Genomic DNA, 16104 nt, shown 5'->3' on the forward strand with positions numbered 1-16104 from the left:
AACCGGAGCCCACCCGGCACGCGGGGCGTAGGGCCGGAGGGGGAGGGGACACACCCAGGACGGGACGCCAGTCCGTCGCAAGGCGGGACTCGAACCCCAGACCCACTGCGCCGCCGCGCCCCTTTATTCATTAACTTTTATTTCTTATTTTTTAGCATAATCTTGTAATTCTTATTTTATTAGTTAAATTAGTAAAATGTTGTGATGACACCCATGTTATCATAACCAATCTGTACCACATATGGATCGTTGGGGGTTTGGCTTGTGGTTTTGAAACATGCAGTGGTGGTGTTGTGGGGGGCGGGGGTTGGTTCTCATCACTCCCTCCCATGTGGACTGTGTGGCCCCCTGCTGTGTCTCTTGACTTCCTCCTTCTCCTTTCGAGCTCTTCCCCTCTGTCCAGTGCGCCGTTGGCGTGCCCGCAGGTCAAAGGTCACGGTCGTCTCATGGAGGAACGATGGCTCGGTGGCGCGTGATTGGTTCAGATGCGCTAAGATGTATGCAGATGAGAAGTTTAAAGCGTATCGCATGCGGGTAGAAATACTCACATCGAAACTCTTTCCTCCTTTCCGTCGCTCCCTTGGGCGCGAGACTCCGAGAACCCGATCGCCGGGCCGAGCTCGTGCGCCGCGCTCATCTTCCCACGACCACATTCCCCGCCGGGGCGTCGACCGCGACAAGTTTGGCTCTGACCCAAATCCTGCCTGTCGACACACATCTCCTCACATCCGACGGGAACTCCCGTTCGCAGTAATGATCGCTGTAAATATACAAATTACCAGATTACTTCGGCATTTACTCGTCCCGTCTTTTTACCTCCCTCCTCAGATGTGGTGTCGTGCCCGCTGCTGTTTTTAACAGTAAACTACTGGGTTTTTCTCGTCGTCATCGGCTTGGTAACCTGGGGCGACCGGAGGGTTTTGTGATTCAGGCCTGTTTGCAAACGGCGCCAAAAAGGGACCTTTTATTGTTCTTCTTGTTTTCTCCTCCCATCTGCTGAGAAGGGAAAGTTTAGAAATGATGGTGTTAAACATCATTGAGTTTCATTGTGTTGAGTATGAGTTTAGTAAAGGTCACGTAAAGGTCACAGTGCTGTTATTTCCCTCTTCTTTATGACCCTGATTGCCCCCCCCCCCCCCCCCAACATGGAGCAGCAGTGGTAGAGGCAATTGTTTACTTATGAACCAATCAGGTTCCACGCATTCAGCTGTTGACCAGTGAGGTTCCAAATGTTTTCTTTTTGGCCAGTGAGGTTTCTGATGATGTGTTAGTGACCGCTGAAGTTCCAGTTTTTAAATGTTCAGTTTATGAAAACGGAGGTCTCACCTACATCCGCTGTTTCTAGAAGCAGGAATCAGGAATACGTGAGGTGAGGTATAAATACGGTAAAACGAGAAGCAAAAAAATAAATCTCCAAATATAAAACGAATAAGCTTTAAATCTGTGCATTTCACTGTTATTTCTAATTTGTGTTATCGATTGGCTGACTTTTCTCCATTGTATTGTTGTTAAAAGTAAAAAAGATAAATTGAGAAGGGTACTACAGCAGCTGGTGGGATTTGACCCTTCAACCTCCAGGTCCAAAGACAGTGGCTCTAAGCAGTACGCCACCTGCTGCCCTTGTAGCGAAGTGCCGCGTTGTCTGGGCTTTTTGCTGCCGTTAGGCGGTCCTCAAACGTGGGTTTCTGTCGCACAGTCAACCCTGCACAGATGGCTGCTTTGCATTGTGGGAAAGGGCTCACGTTAGGGTGTAACAACACACCCGACCCACGATACGACACGCATCACGGAACCAAAGTCACGGCCCAAGTCGAACCCGGATCTGGGGTGGGTGCGGGGCTCTATTGCAAGACGTTTGGATTTATTTGATGAACAGCTCAGTCCGGGAAGACCAGGTACAACCTCAGTTTGAACCACACCAGGGTACTGTGTGACTGAATGACCATGTGCTTTGTGGCTCCCATCACCTGTTTGCTCTTGTCACGGCCGTACTGCCACTTCTCCTCTCTCGTCATTCATTCGCGGTCTTCTTCGGCAAATCAGACGGACGTGCGATGACAGCACCCGACGCAATGGTTGGCGTCATCGCCTTTCGGTCAGAGGGTTAGGGTTCGAATCCCTGCTCCCGTGGCAGTAACCTGGTTGAAAATGGTCAAAAATTGCATAGCGGCGTGAATCACCTTGAGGAACGACTTGGAGCTGAATAATGGCCGATATCATTTAATATTCTTTCTTTAAGGTTGCTAGTTCAAGTCCTAGAATCCTACAGGCAGGTGTTTAACTCAGTTGTTAATATCTGTTTACCGTTACAGCGACCAGATTATAGCAACGGCATGGCAACGTTTCACAGTGATACAGCACCTTTTCACTTTCTTGGGATTCAAACCCACAGCCTCGCGATCACGAGCCGCTGCCAAGCTATCAAGCCGTGCCGTCGTCCCCGTGTGTCGGTATGCAGGGGGTCCCTGGCAGAGTAACGGGTTCATGAACAGACAGCGTCTCCCTGACCTCATCTCTCCCCTGAAAGAGCTTTCCGTCATAATTAAATCAGCTTTCATTTGTGCGCGCGCACTTGTGTGTGTGTGTGTCTGTGCGCATGCACATGCATGCTTGCGAGTGTGTGACAGAGCAGATGGGTCCGGGGCCGCCGTGGTTATGATGTAATGGTCGTCGACTCGGCACCGAGAGGCCTACTCCGATAGCGGGCGGAGCCGAGTTATGGGGTGAGACCGTCGTCATGGCGACGCTCGCCCAGAAACTGGGGAGCTTCCAAAAACCCGGAGGGAGGGGGAAAGGGGGCGGAGGCGGGTGCGGGTGGGGTTGTTGAAGGGGAGAAGCGCATGGTGCGGGAGGTGAGAGAAGGTCGAGGCCCAGGTGGTGACAGGCGCGTGAAGAACAGCGAAGGAACGAAACGTCGTTTTAATGTAAATAATACGGATGCGTTTAACGTAATAATTAATGAAGTGAAAAATGTTGACAGTTTGGGAGTCGGTGCGTCCGTCTGAATGCTTTAAAGTGTGTGATGCGTTCAGAAAGCCAGCTGGTTGTTAGCTCCAGTCCGTGCGCTTACTCAGGCGGGCCTCAGCTGCAAACTGAATTCATGCTTCAAATTATTTGTTCTCCAAGTCAACACTTTTTTTGCAGAGTGATTTACAATGTTAGGCTGCTTACACTGATTTACCCTTTTACACAGCAGGGTCTTTTTTTACTGCATCAGCCCAGGGTAAATACCGTGATCAAAGGTAGTACAGCAGGAGCCGCAATCCTGGCAATATGAAGTGCCGACTCTAACCGCTGCGCCACCCGCTGGCCATGTTGGTCATTACAGGGGGGTTGAAACACCTGTCCTTCTTAAGCGTCTCTCACAATTTTGATATATTTTAATACTTTGATACATATTTTGATAGTTGTTCAGAACAGTGATTTCTGTGTCTTTCTGTTTATTTACACAGTTCATCGTATGAGGAGCGTCAGGGTCCCTCTGCTTTATACATCATTTTTATTTCTCTATTGAACTACAGAAAATAAATTAAAGTTCATCCCGTTCATTTCCGATTTTATGTGCGACAGCTTTTTTAATAGCGATGTCAGAGGCTTTTGTTTATCTCCACTTGCCCGTATTTGTTTGTTCTAATTAAAGGAGATGCTGAGATTTATGGCTTAATTACGTGGGACTTGTTGTGCCGCGACGGACGGCGCGTGAGGGCTGCGCGTGGCGGGACCTGCCGGGTCGAACCGTCGGCCGTGACGGCTGCGTGTTGAGGAGGGACCGAGAGGCCGCTGTGGGGGGGGGGGCTGGCAAGTGCGACGCCCCTCGCTGTCGCATGGGGTTGCGGTTTGACCTGCGGTTCAGATGTTTGTGCCGTTCTTACCTCCTGTGCTTTTCAGTGATCCAGGGCGAACCTGCCGCACGCCCTGCGCCTCCGGGATAGGCTCTGGACCACCGCGACCCTGTGTGGGGCCAGAGGTTCTTGATGATGGATGGATCAATTGATCTTCCTCCGTCCTAAATGCCCCTCTGGAATCAAAGAGGCCGGTTTCCGCACTCCCTGGGCTCTGCCGTCCTCTCACTTCCCGGTCAATGGCGTCCGACCGTTCGACCGTTACGGCACTGAAAGTGTCTGTGTCCGAGGTGTCGGGAAAGGGCTGGGCGTTGAGGTTGGGCGCCCCCTAATGCCACAGAAACATTGTCACACTGAGCGCTGGGCCGGGTGCCGCATGGACCGCGACCGCGACCACGACCGCGCGCACCCAGTGCTCGGTTCACCTCCATTCACTTCCAGTTCCTGCGCTGGCTAAAAAAACCTCATTTTTGTGCCTCTCTCTGAAGGGGTTCAGGAGCTGTGCAGCGCAGCCCTTTCAACACTGGGGGGCGCTGCGGTGGGTGTGGGGTTGGGCTGGGCGCAGTCTGCCTGTGGCCCCATGTGAACCGATGTCTGAAGCACCAGAAGGGTGTTTGTTCGACCGCAGTGGAATTGAGGGGTGCATTGTTGTGCCCACATTTGCCCGGTTGGCCAACGCTTTGGACCGTGTTCTCGTTTCCTGTCTTCTGAAATCGAACCCGCAGCCGACTGGCTCTCGGTGTGACTCCGTCCTCATGTTCTGGCGTTCAGGTCACATGTGGTTTGGATCTGACGGTGACCCGGTGCCGGTTCCATGTCGTGGTGATCTGTGAGCAGAGGGCTCGCCGCTCCCCCCTCCACCCCTCCCCCTCGTACCGCGGTCCAGGCTGAAGCCCACAAAATTTGTGGTAACGGGCCGGTTGCGAATGGGGCCAAAACCTCATTCGCTGCGCGATATTGTGTTTCAACTTGTCAACCCGTCACATTGGCCGTCTCACACACGTTGGATCAGCGGAGCGGGAAACGTACGGAATCGGGTTTCCGCTCTGGGGGTGGGGGTGTTTCGCTGGGACAGTAAAACCGTGTGCTGGCGTCACGCTGCTGGGTCCGCGGGTCCGAAAGTGACGCGGGGTTGAAAAGTCCTGTTGGTCACACACGGAGCCTGCATTATGGAATTGTGTGTGCGTGTGCGTGTGCGTGCGTGCGTGCGTGAAGCAGATTTTGCTCCCGTTCCACATTATTGCAGTATTCATAAATAACTACTTGTACGGTATTTCAGATCCTACTTGTACAGTGTAACATTTTTACACGTTTAATGTTTCTACATTATACCCCTATGGTTCATTCATATCATACAGTGTAGCGGGACTGTCGACGTACAGCGAGGTTGTTGGAACAGAACCCTCTCTCTGGAGAACCGCCTGTGTTTATTTATTTGACACTTTGCTCCAAAGTGACTTACACTGATTTGCTCATTTATATAGCAGGTAATTTTCATTACCTCATCAATCGGTGGAAGTACCTTCGTCACAGGTACTGTCGCAAGGGGTGGGACTTGAACCCGGGTCATCTGTGTGCAAGGAGGGAGCTCAAACTAGTGCCCTACCAGCGTTACGTAAGTTATCATTTCCACTCAAATTTTTTTTTTTTGATTGATGCTCATTACCCAACCCCCAGGGACCGAACCCGTTCAGCCCCAACAGACCGAAGTGACACCGAACCGAGGCTCCTCTTATTCAGTACATGCAGCATTGAGCTCCTTTTTTAATTCAGAGACACGCTTATAGGTGATGGGGCAGCAGGTGGCGCAGCGGTTGGAGCGTCACCTTCCAGTCTGAAGGTCCCTTGTGTCTTGATCAGGGCACTTACCCTGAAACAGCAGGGTAAAAATCGCCCTTCTGTATAAATCATAACTGCCCGTCCGGCGCTGGATGGGGGCGACCGGTTTCATGTTTCTATTTTTCATTCATTTTTTAAATGTGATTCCCCCCACCCCGCAGTTTCCTGGAAGTGCACTCGCGTGTTCCTCCGGAGAACTGGGGTGATGTTGGAATAAGGAGAGTTTTAACCGTGGTAATTCAGCGGAGCACCTGCATGTATAAACACAACTGAGTACAGCTCCAATAGTGAATAATAATATTGACGAGGCAGCGAAATAGGTGTCAGAAAAAGCACATTATGCATATTGTTATTAATACTGTCAAGAGTCACGAGTGTGTGTGTGTGTGTGTGTGTGTGTGTGTGTGTGTGCAGTGAGTTGGTGGAGGGGGGGGCGTTACTGACAACGAGCACCAGTGTGGATCCTGGACGTCCGGAAGTGTGTCAAAGACGCATGTGGGGCACGCGGGAGGCGCGGAGTACGAGGCCGTCGTAGCGCAGCCGCCGCTCTCCGCCGGGGGCGATCCGCCATATGGCCCATTATTCCGTACGGGTGGTGGGGGAGGGAGGATATTAATTTAGGGAGATTGCTGTGTGTGTGTGTGTGTGTGTGCGAGAAATCGCCCAAAACAGGCAATAACGCCATAACGCCAACGCGGTGCCCTGTGCAAGAGGCCCTCGGTGGGACCCGAAACGCTTCGGACAAAAGGGCCCCTTCATTTGCATATTGAGCGGCGCACGCTTCCCTCGAAAAAGGACGATACGGCGTTAACAGCGATTTACCTCTTTCGGTCACATGGTCACCTGTAACAGATGTCAAAGCGTAACGGCGAGCGTCGCTTTTCTCGACTGTAGCGTTACCACGTTTTGACTACAGTAAAGCGCAGTCGTCTTCACCTGGATCCACAGACACGACTTGATCTTCTCCGTTGATCCGTGAACGAGAAACCGACAGCCACGCCGTCGAACAAATACGACTCGGGGACTCGACGGCCGACCGGCGGGGGGCAGAGCGGTTAAAGCCCTTGCCTTCTAGTGTGTAGATTCCGGATCTGAGTCGAAGCCCTTGCTCTGGTACCGTTGATGAAGGTACTGCGAAGTCACAGAGTAAAAATGACCCAGCTGAGTAAATGGGTAAAAATGCCTTCCTGCTCTTAAACGAGTTACTTTGTACAGAGGAATAAGCGTGTGTGCAGTGTGTGGACAAACGGAGCCCTTGCAGTAGCTCTCACCGAGTCGAGTGTAACGTTACGTTGTGTCGGTGTGCTGTCGCGTCCAGGATGTGGTGCTTTACACCTTTTTTACCGCTGTGTTCCAGTGCCTTCGCATCCTCGGGCCCCTGCGCGCTTAAGGTATTCATTTAGCGAAGTGTGCGGATGTTCTGGATCCCCGATGTTCTGACTCATCCTTCTCCCAGGAAGCCTTCATCGAACCACTTTTCCATTGGGCCGGGGATAATTGTCCTTCTTTTCATTGACTGGTTAGGTTTTGTCTTTCTGATCCCCTTTTAATGCTTTTTGGTGCAAAGTGTCTCACAAATCACGGTAAAAAGGGGGTGGGGGTGGGGGGTGGGGGGTGCCCTGCGCACTTATCAGGCTGGGACTTGAGCTAATAGCGGAAATATTATGCACGTGGGCCGGGGTTTATTTACTCGTCTCCCAGGCGACGAATGTTGACGCGATTGACCTTTAACCTCTTGCTCATTGCAAAGACTCCGGTGAAATGAGACGCGCGGCGACCCCGGTGCCCAAAATCTTCCCGCTTTGCCGTGTGTTTCTGGGACGGTCGCTGCATGTGGGTGCGTGTGTTTTGTTTTTCCTTCTTTTTTCGGATCTACGTTTTCCGTTGGGGGGGCAGTGAGCCCACACAGCGCCACCCGTACGGCTGGAACGGCGAACCGTAAAAGTGGCACCCGCAATTTAACGGTCGTGCGACTTCCTCCTACATCTGTCCGTCCGTCAGCGCGCGTTCGCGTCTCGGGAAGGCGGCCGAGGAACGTCCCCGAAACGTCAGGCCGCACGGGCTCCTTCGCCCTCGCAGCGCCCCCCATAGGCCCGAACGTGCACTGCGCCGCAGTGTCTCGCACTTCATTCCAAGGTCATTACGGCAAGAGGTCTTCCGTACATGGACCTACCTACGCTTATTTACCTTTTACACAGCAGGGTCATTTTTGCTGTGGTAATTCAGGGTAGGCACCTTAATCAAGGGTATTACAGCAGGAGATGGGATTTGGAACCCAGCACCTTGTGATTGCAAGGTACCAAATTTTATTGTTGGATTTCAGCAAGGTGAGCACTTAGTGCTCTCACCCTGCAGTCAGAAGGTTCTTGTTTCGAATCCCGCCTCCTGCTGCAGTGCCCTTGATGAAGACACTTACCTTGAACAGACACAGTAAAATTACCCCGAAATGATGGGCAATGACAGTAATAATAGCAGAGTGTTTGAGCAATGAGTGCTAGAGAATCCCTTGAGTCATCAACTTGTGCACTTGGAAGTTACTGGGTTCGAATCCCAGCTCATGCTGTAGTTCCCTGGATCAAGGTTTTTGCGCTGAATTGATAGAGTGAAAAATACCCTGTTGGGTAAATATTGCATATTGCTCTTTTATAGGAGCATTTAATATGGAAACGCTGATAGTGCAGAAAGACTGCGCTCAGTTGAGGGTACTTGTGAGCACGCGCACACACACACACGCGCACACACACACACACACGCGCACACACACACACACACACACACACACACACACACACACACACACACACACACGCGCACACACACACACACACACACACACACACACACACACACACACACACGCTCACTGCGACGCTCTCCCTCGCCGGCTTGTCAGCGCCCCTGCTGCCTGCGTTCGCCGGGTGCCTCTGAGCCAGTGCTAAACTCACCGCCTTGCGCATATCAGGTATTATGTCCACTTAGATTAGGACACGGCGGGTTTGCGCCGCGTTTGAAGCTGACAGAACATCTGTTTCATCAGGAGAGACGAGCGCTGGCATCTAGGACAGCCGTGGAGGCGGGAGATAAAGAGAGCGTCGAGGAGGCGCTCCCCCCTCGCTTCCTCTCTGCCTTTCATTGCATTTATCTGTCAAACCCCCCCACATCTCTCACACACCAACACACACACACACACACACACACACGCTCGCGCACTGGATCGTTGCTCAAGTGTTCATACTGTAGCCTCATTTTGTCCATAACCCCCATTTACATCTCTCTTTATGCAGGGAGCAGAGCACACACCCCGAGCGGGTACACCCCCATGCATATTCTGAGGTCTCTCTCTATCTCTCTCACACACACACACACACACACACACACACACACACACACACACACACGCACCGCAGCAAAGCACGTCTTGTATGTAAAAATGTGCCATGCAAAAATTCTTTGTTTTTTCTCTCTCTCTCTCACACACACACACACACACACACACACACACACAGGCAGGCAGTTACACAGAGTCCTGCGCTCCATTCCAAGGAAGAGGCAATGACACAACTAGATGGCCCTTCAGCAGCCCGTGTTACACGCGATTCGCCCCGTTCCGCAGGAGAACATGTCATCATTGTGTGTGTGTCCGCGATGCGACATCAGAGGCGGCCGATAAGACCAGGCCAATTTAATCCTCCAATTCTTAGTTAAGTAGCGGCACACAGCCTCTGTTTGCTCTTCGTTAGGCTAATTAATCAATTGGACTGATCATCGCCCCCCCCTCCCAGCCTGCCTTCGGTGGAGACGCCGAGGTGTCATTCGCCGTTCAGTCACGCTGCTCTCGCTAACGGACACTTGGAGGCAAACGCATCCCAACAGCTAGAAAGGGATCCAAGTGTATCTGAGTATGAGTGTGTACTTTGGCTGCCTTTTCTCTAAATATATGTATGAAATCCTTGTCTCTTCGCTCCCAGATGAAGCATCTCATGTGATACTTACATTTCCAGCTAAACTGTAGACCTGATGATAATAGTAATAATAATAATAAAGGTGGCGCAGCAGGTTTGGCCGGGTCCTGCTCTCCGGTGGGTCTGGGGTTCGAGCCCCGCTTGGGGTGCCTTGCGGCGGACTGGGGTCCCGTCCTGGGTGTGTCCCCCCTCCCGGCCTTGCGCCCGGTTCGCTGCGACGTGTAGTAATAATAATAATGATAATAATTCATCGCTTGTATCAAAGGTGGCATCCTGTCTTTTTCCCTTTATTGCTTTTATTTTTAGAAAATCAGTTCATTTCAAATCACAATATTTCTAAATCTTGTTGTTTGCATGTGTGTTTTAGCCCGTTTGTGCCCAGATAAGGGTTACACAGTGTCGTTTTTGACTGATAGGCCAACGATCACTTATAATGTGGTCAAATGTGCTGAACCCCCGTGCCTGCGTTTCACATTTACAGTTTACATGTATTCATTTAGCAGACACTTTTGTCCAAAGCGACTTCCAATGAACTCTGTGTGGTGTTATGAGGCCACACACCTTATTCACCGCGGTGACTTACACTACTAGATACACTGCTTACACTGGGTCACTCATCCATACGTCAGTGGAACACACACACACACACACACACACACACACTCACTCACTCTCTCTGTTACTCACACACTACGGGGGAACCTATGGGTGTTTGATGGCCTGTGGTCCACGGTGAACGTAGAAACCGGACTGCGGAAAGCGGAATATTTAAAGTGAGACGACTGCCGACCCGACTTAGCTTTGTGTCATCTAATAGCCGTTGTGGGGCAGCGTTATTGTTAAGGATACCAGTTGTCATAATGAGCAGATACCAACCCCCCAGAGGGGCAAATGGCCCTTGAGAACATCTCAAAAGATTTAAACGAAATTGTGTAATTAACGATTTTCTCCCGGATCGACATTTTTGCAAAAGCATTGCTGTATGGGATCTTGCTGGCTTTTTCTTTCCTTTTTCTTTTCTGCGACGCTGTCCTCTGCAATCGCCGTCTCCGGTGACAGTCCCCATAACTACGGGCTGCGAATGTCTGTGTTGGCAGACGCGGGAACAAGCGGAGAGTCGAACCTCAGTCCGGTGACAGGGCGAACTGTCATATTTCCCCGGGGCAAGTGCAGCAAATTGCGAGGGCGGCGAGAGAAAGATGTCAGTCTGCGCCGGCGAATGGAGTCCAACCGTACAAGGAAGCGTTGACCTTGCCAAGTATCCAGTCACTCATGTGTTGGAACCAGAAAAAGACACTGATGCCATTTAATGTTACATCTCGATCTAATGTCTTAGTTAAAAAAGATAGCGCCTCTAAGACATGCTGACAGATTAATGAATATTGTATCGTACTGCAAAACCGTGGGGAATCTCTCACAATCGTGCTGCATCCACCGTCAAATAATTACACAGAAAAGTAAGTCTCCGGCGTTCATTTGTGTCACTGATTTAAATATTGACTTAAAGCAGGACATGTAAAGTATTTTAAAATTGTGGTACAAATTCAATATTCAATATAAACTCGCACGCGAAATGAACTCGGTTAATTTTCTCTCTCTTTCGCTCTCCAGCGGGAGAACCGCAGCAGTTTGTTTGTTGTTCCTTTTAAGCGCTACTGTCTTCCAGGGCCCGATAGCCTGGGGTAGGATATCAGCGGGCGGATATTTCGAGCCGTGTAACTGTGAACTCGTGCGGCATGCCAGAATGTTCTCTCTTTAGAATCACTGCACAGGCGTGCGGTACAAAGCGCGGAGCTTAAATATGGTAACGATACGGTAACGGCGTTGCGTCTTTCGCAGCCCTCCAAAGTTGGATACCTGAGCTGTGCTCGTTCCAGCTTTTAATGCGCCTGCTTTTCTTCCTCCACCAGCCTACGTTCCTGAGGACGAGCTCAAAGCAGCTGCCGCAGACGGGGAGCTGCTGCATGACGACGGCCTGTCCCTCGATGGCCACGATGGCGAATTTGTCTACAATGAAGACGACGACGGCAAGGATCCAGCCAGCTACCAAAACTCCCCTCTCAGCACCGCCACCAATCCGGATGCAGGCTACGGCTCCCCGCTCAGTGACGCCAGCGACAGGCTGGCCGATTTCAGGAGCACCTCCTCGAAAGATGGCCAGGACAAGGAGGAGGTCCGCCCCGCTAGCAATGGCGTCTCCCTGCAGGACAGTCTGGCGCGCATGAAAGCCGTCTATGCAAACCTGATCTCGGATGCATCCTGGTCCAGTATCGCTATGGATATCATGAAGGCGAAGCCAGCCGGTGCCAGTGCCAGTACCAGCAGCAACGGCAGCAGCAACGACAGCAGCCACAGCAGCGGGAGGGCTGGAGCCGGCAGCAACCATGCCAGCAGCAAGAGCAACAACAACAGTAGCAACAGCAGCAGCAGTACCGCGAATGGCAGTGCCGCTGCTGCCACAAACACTCCCACCGCCTCTGTCGTTACCTCCGTGAATAATGCCAGTGCTAACACTAACCACGGGTCCAGCAATAGCGGAGGCCTCAGCTATGACTGGCACCAAGCTGCTCTGGCTAAAACCCTGCAGCAGACTCCTTACCACCTACTTCCCGAACCGAGCCTCTTCAGCACCGTGCAGCTGTACAGGCAACACAACAAGCTCTACGGCTCCGTGTTCACCGGTGCCAGCAAGTTCCGGTGCAGAGACTGCAGCGCCGCCTACGACACTCTGGTCGGCCTCACTGTCCACATGAACGAAACGGGCCACTATCGCGACGACAACAAGGACAAAGACGATGACAGAGGGAAGCGGTGGTCTAAGCCCAGGAAGCGCTCCTTGATGGAAATGGAGGGCAAGGAAGATGCTCAGAAAGTGCTCAAGTGCATGTACTGTGGGCACTCCTTTGAGTCCCTTCAGGACCTGAGTGTCCATATGATCAAAACCAAGCATTACCAGAAAGTGCCTCTAAAAGAGCCCATGCCAGCCCTGGCCTCCAAACTGGTCCCTTCGACCAAAAAACGAGCACTTCAGGACTTGATCTCGCCATGCTCCCCAGAGTCTGCTGGAGGCACACCCGTTGGGGAGAGTGGGAAAGACCCCAAAGTGGCGAACCCCTACGTCACTCCCAACAATCGCTATGGCTATCAAAACGGAGCCAGCTATACCTGGCAGTTTGAGGCGCGCAAAGCCCAAATTCTGAAATGCATGGAGTGTGGAAGTTCCCACGACACACTGCAACAGCTAACCGCCCACATGATGGTCACCGGCCACTTTCTCAAGGTTACCACCTCTGCCTCAAAGAAGGGCAAGCAGCTGGTATTTGACCCTGTGGTCGAAGAGAAGATTCAGTCTATCCCGCTGCCTCCCACCATTGCAAGGCTTCCGCCATCCACTGTAAAATCACAATCGGGGTCTCCGAGTCACTCTTCTGAGTCAGAGGAGAAGCGAGAGCACGAGGAGAAAAAAATGGACATAGATATTCCAGAGAAACAGGTAAAAGAGGAAAAAGAGGAACTCACAGAGAAGACCGATTCAAATGCGCAGTACAAGTACCTTAGAGAAGAGGACTTGGAGGAGACTCCCAAAGGCGGTATGGATATTCTCAAGTCTCTGGAAAATACGGTCTCCAGTGCAATCAGCAAAGCCCAGACTGGCACACCGACTTGGGGGGGATATCCCAGTATTCATGCCGCCTACCAACTCCAAAACTCGATGAAATCACCTTTGTCCGCGGTGCAGAGTGTCCAGGTCCAGCCGACGTTCAACGGTCACCCAAAAGCAACGCTGTGCGACTTGGTCATTCCCTCTTCGAGGAGCCCATCCCTTTCTCCCTGTCACCGAAACAACGTATCTGCCATGGAAGAGCTGGTGGAAAAGGTCACAGGAAAGACCTCCGTGAAGAAGGAGAAGGAAGAAGAGAAGAACTATGATAAGTACAAGCCGGTACCTGTCAAAACACCCTCACCGGTGCCGAAGGAATACAGGGATTCGCCCACCCCCGATGACCTTAGCAATAACTCTAGGGTCAAGAATGGCAAAACAGGTGTGGAGGTGGAGACTATGTGCAAGCAGGAGCCTAGAGAAAGCCTTGTGGATAACTGCATGAAGAACGGTCAAAAGGGTATCAAATCTCCCATCAACAATGGCTGCAACAGTCTGGGCATAATAACTGACCACTCGCCAGAACAGCCTTCGATCAACCCCCTCAGCGCACTGCAGTCAATAATGAACACTCACTTGGGCAAGGCCTCAAAACCCGTTAGTTCTACACTTGACCCCCTAGCTATGCTGTACAAGATCAGCAACAGCATGATGGAGAAGCCCATCTATAACCCAGCTCAGGTTAAGCCGGTTGAGTCCATAAACCGATATTATTATGAAGACAATGACCAGCCCATGGACTTGACAAAATCAAAAAACGGCAACGGCGCCACCTCTACTCTCAGCAAGAGCAATCTCAACGGGAGCAGTGGCCGAGCTGTCCGACTGGGCTTTTCGGAAAGAGTTGCTTCTCCGCTGCGGGAGAACGCATTGATGGACATTTCGGACATGGTGAAGAACCTAACGGGTGGGCTGACACCCAAGTCTTCAACCCCATCCTCCATTTCAGAAAAGTCTGATGCAGATGGCAGCACATTCGAGGACACCTTGGAGGACATGTCGCCCATTCAGAAGAGGAAAGGTCGACAGTCCAACTGGAACCCTCAGCACCTCCTCATCCTCCAGGCCCAGTTCGCCTCCAGCCTTCGGGAGACGCCCGAGGGGAAGTACCTGATGACGGACCTTGGCCCCCAGGAGCGGGTGCACATCTGCAAGTTCACGGGGCTCTCGATGACCACCATCTCGCACTGGCTGGCCAACGTGAAGTACCAGCTGCGGCGGACAGGCGGAACCAAATTCCTGAAGAACATAGACTCCGGTCAGCCGGTTTTCCTGTGCAGCGACTGTGCCTCTCAGTTCAGGACTCCTTCCACCTACATCAGCCACTTGGAGTCACACTTGGGCTTCAGCTTGACGGACCTCTCTAAGCTGTCCATGGACCATATCAGGGAGCAGCAGGCTGTCACCAAAGCCATCGAGGACAAAGAGTTTGGCTCTGTGGCGCTGTCTGAGGACGACTCCCTGTACCAGTGCAAGCTGTGCAGTCGGGCCTTCGTGAGCAAGCACGCCATCAAGCTGCATCTCAGCAAGACGCACAGCAAATCGCCCGAGGACCACCTCGGGTTTGTCATGGAGCTCGAGAAGCCAGATACACCTTAAAACCTAAGGGGGAGGGGGGGGTGTCGCTCGCTCTTTCTCCCACCGGACGATTTATTGCACTAAACTTGATCACCGTACTGCACTGGGCGTCAAATGAGCCTTCAGAAATCAGTCCTATGTTGTGAAACTGCCTAACTGGACCATGACCTTATTGCATTGTTTTTGGTCAGTTTTGTTCCCTTTGATTTTTAACACTTGTTTTGTAATGTAATTTATATGCCCTTTTGTCTGTGCATGTCATATAGTGATTCTAGCTTAAACACTAGTTTCCATTCTGTTTCTATAAAAAATGAAAAATAAACTACTGTTTTTAATAGTGGCGGCTGCAGAAAAAGAGAGCTGTGTAAAATAATTTGAAGAAGACAGTTGTGTAGACCAAAAGTATGGCGAGCCCATATGAAGACTGAATTTGCACCTTAAAAGTTAATTTTGTAAGGAAACCACACATTTTTGCATAGTTTAAAATGTGCTTGATTTCAGCGATCGGTTGATCCTTGTTTTCTTTCTCTAAATCATTCATTGGCCTTTGCAATACAGAAAAATTGTCACCTTGGAGGAGTTGTGGCAAGTGGTAAAGAAAATGATGAAAACAATCGTGATCATACAGGTAAGAGGTTACACTCAGTTGCTGCTTTTAGTGGAATTAACTAAAAAAAATCAAGTATGCAAGTTTGTTTTACAATATACATGTGCTTTTTTCATTATAAAGTATCACTTTATAGTAATTTCAAAATATATGGTTTGTTACAGGTTTCTTTCTATGGTGTGGCACTTCAATTTGAACCCATGTAAAGATGATTTATGTTAACTGTAAATGCTTAGCAACATATGACTTAATCTTGCCATTTGCAACATGTTATGATTCTTTGTACTTCAAGACTGTGCATTCTTTAACTTTTATATTGTCCTTTTATATATATTAAAATAAAAACAACAAATTCTGTAAATAGATATACTGTAGAGCCATGTTTTTTTTTTTTTTTTTAAATGAAATGTAACTCCCCGAGCTTGGTTTACAAAAGTAATTTTAACTATTCTTGCATCCGTTCTGATGCATGATATTGTGTGAGATTAAGGCGATAAGTGCATATACATTTCAATGTTTTATTAATATTGTAAAAAGGTTTTTCTTCGCTCGCACCAATAAACATTTTCTGTTTCATTTTGTTTTTCTTAATTGTAAAATAAACTGTAAATCAGT

At 50.4% G+C, this 16104-nt stretch overlaps 1 protein-coding gene across 3 annotated transcripts in view; it reads left to right on the forward strand.

The window, feature by feature from the left end:
• Positions 1–15212, forward strand: part of LOC108940683 (teashirt homolog 1-like) — a 30307-nt gene extending 15095 nt beyond the window's left edge. For all 3 annotated transcript variants that reach the window (XM_029259937.1, XM_029259936.1, XM_029259938.1), the window contains one exon: positions 11554–15212. In XM_029259937.1, coding sequence (XP_029115770.1) covers positions 11554–14903 — 3350 coding nt within the window. In that variant the 3' untranslated portion in view covers positions 14904–15212. The remainder of the gene's footprint in view (positions 1–11553) is intronic.
• The last annotated feature ends 892 nt before the right edge of the window (positions 15213–16104 follow it).

The sequence above is a fragment of the Scleropages formosus genome, chromosome 18 (genome assembly GCF_900964775.1).
Source record: "Scleropages formosus chromosome 18, fSclFor1.1, whole genome shotgun sequence".
NCBI classification, from domain to species: domain Eukaryota; kingdom Metazoa; phylum Chordata; class Actinopteri; order Osteoglossiformes; family Osteoglossidae; genus Scleropages; species Scleropages formosus.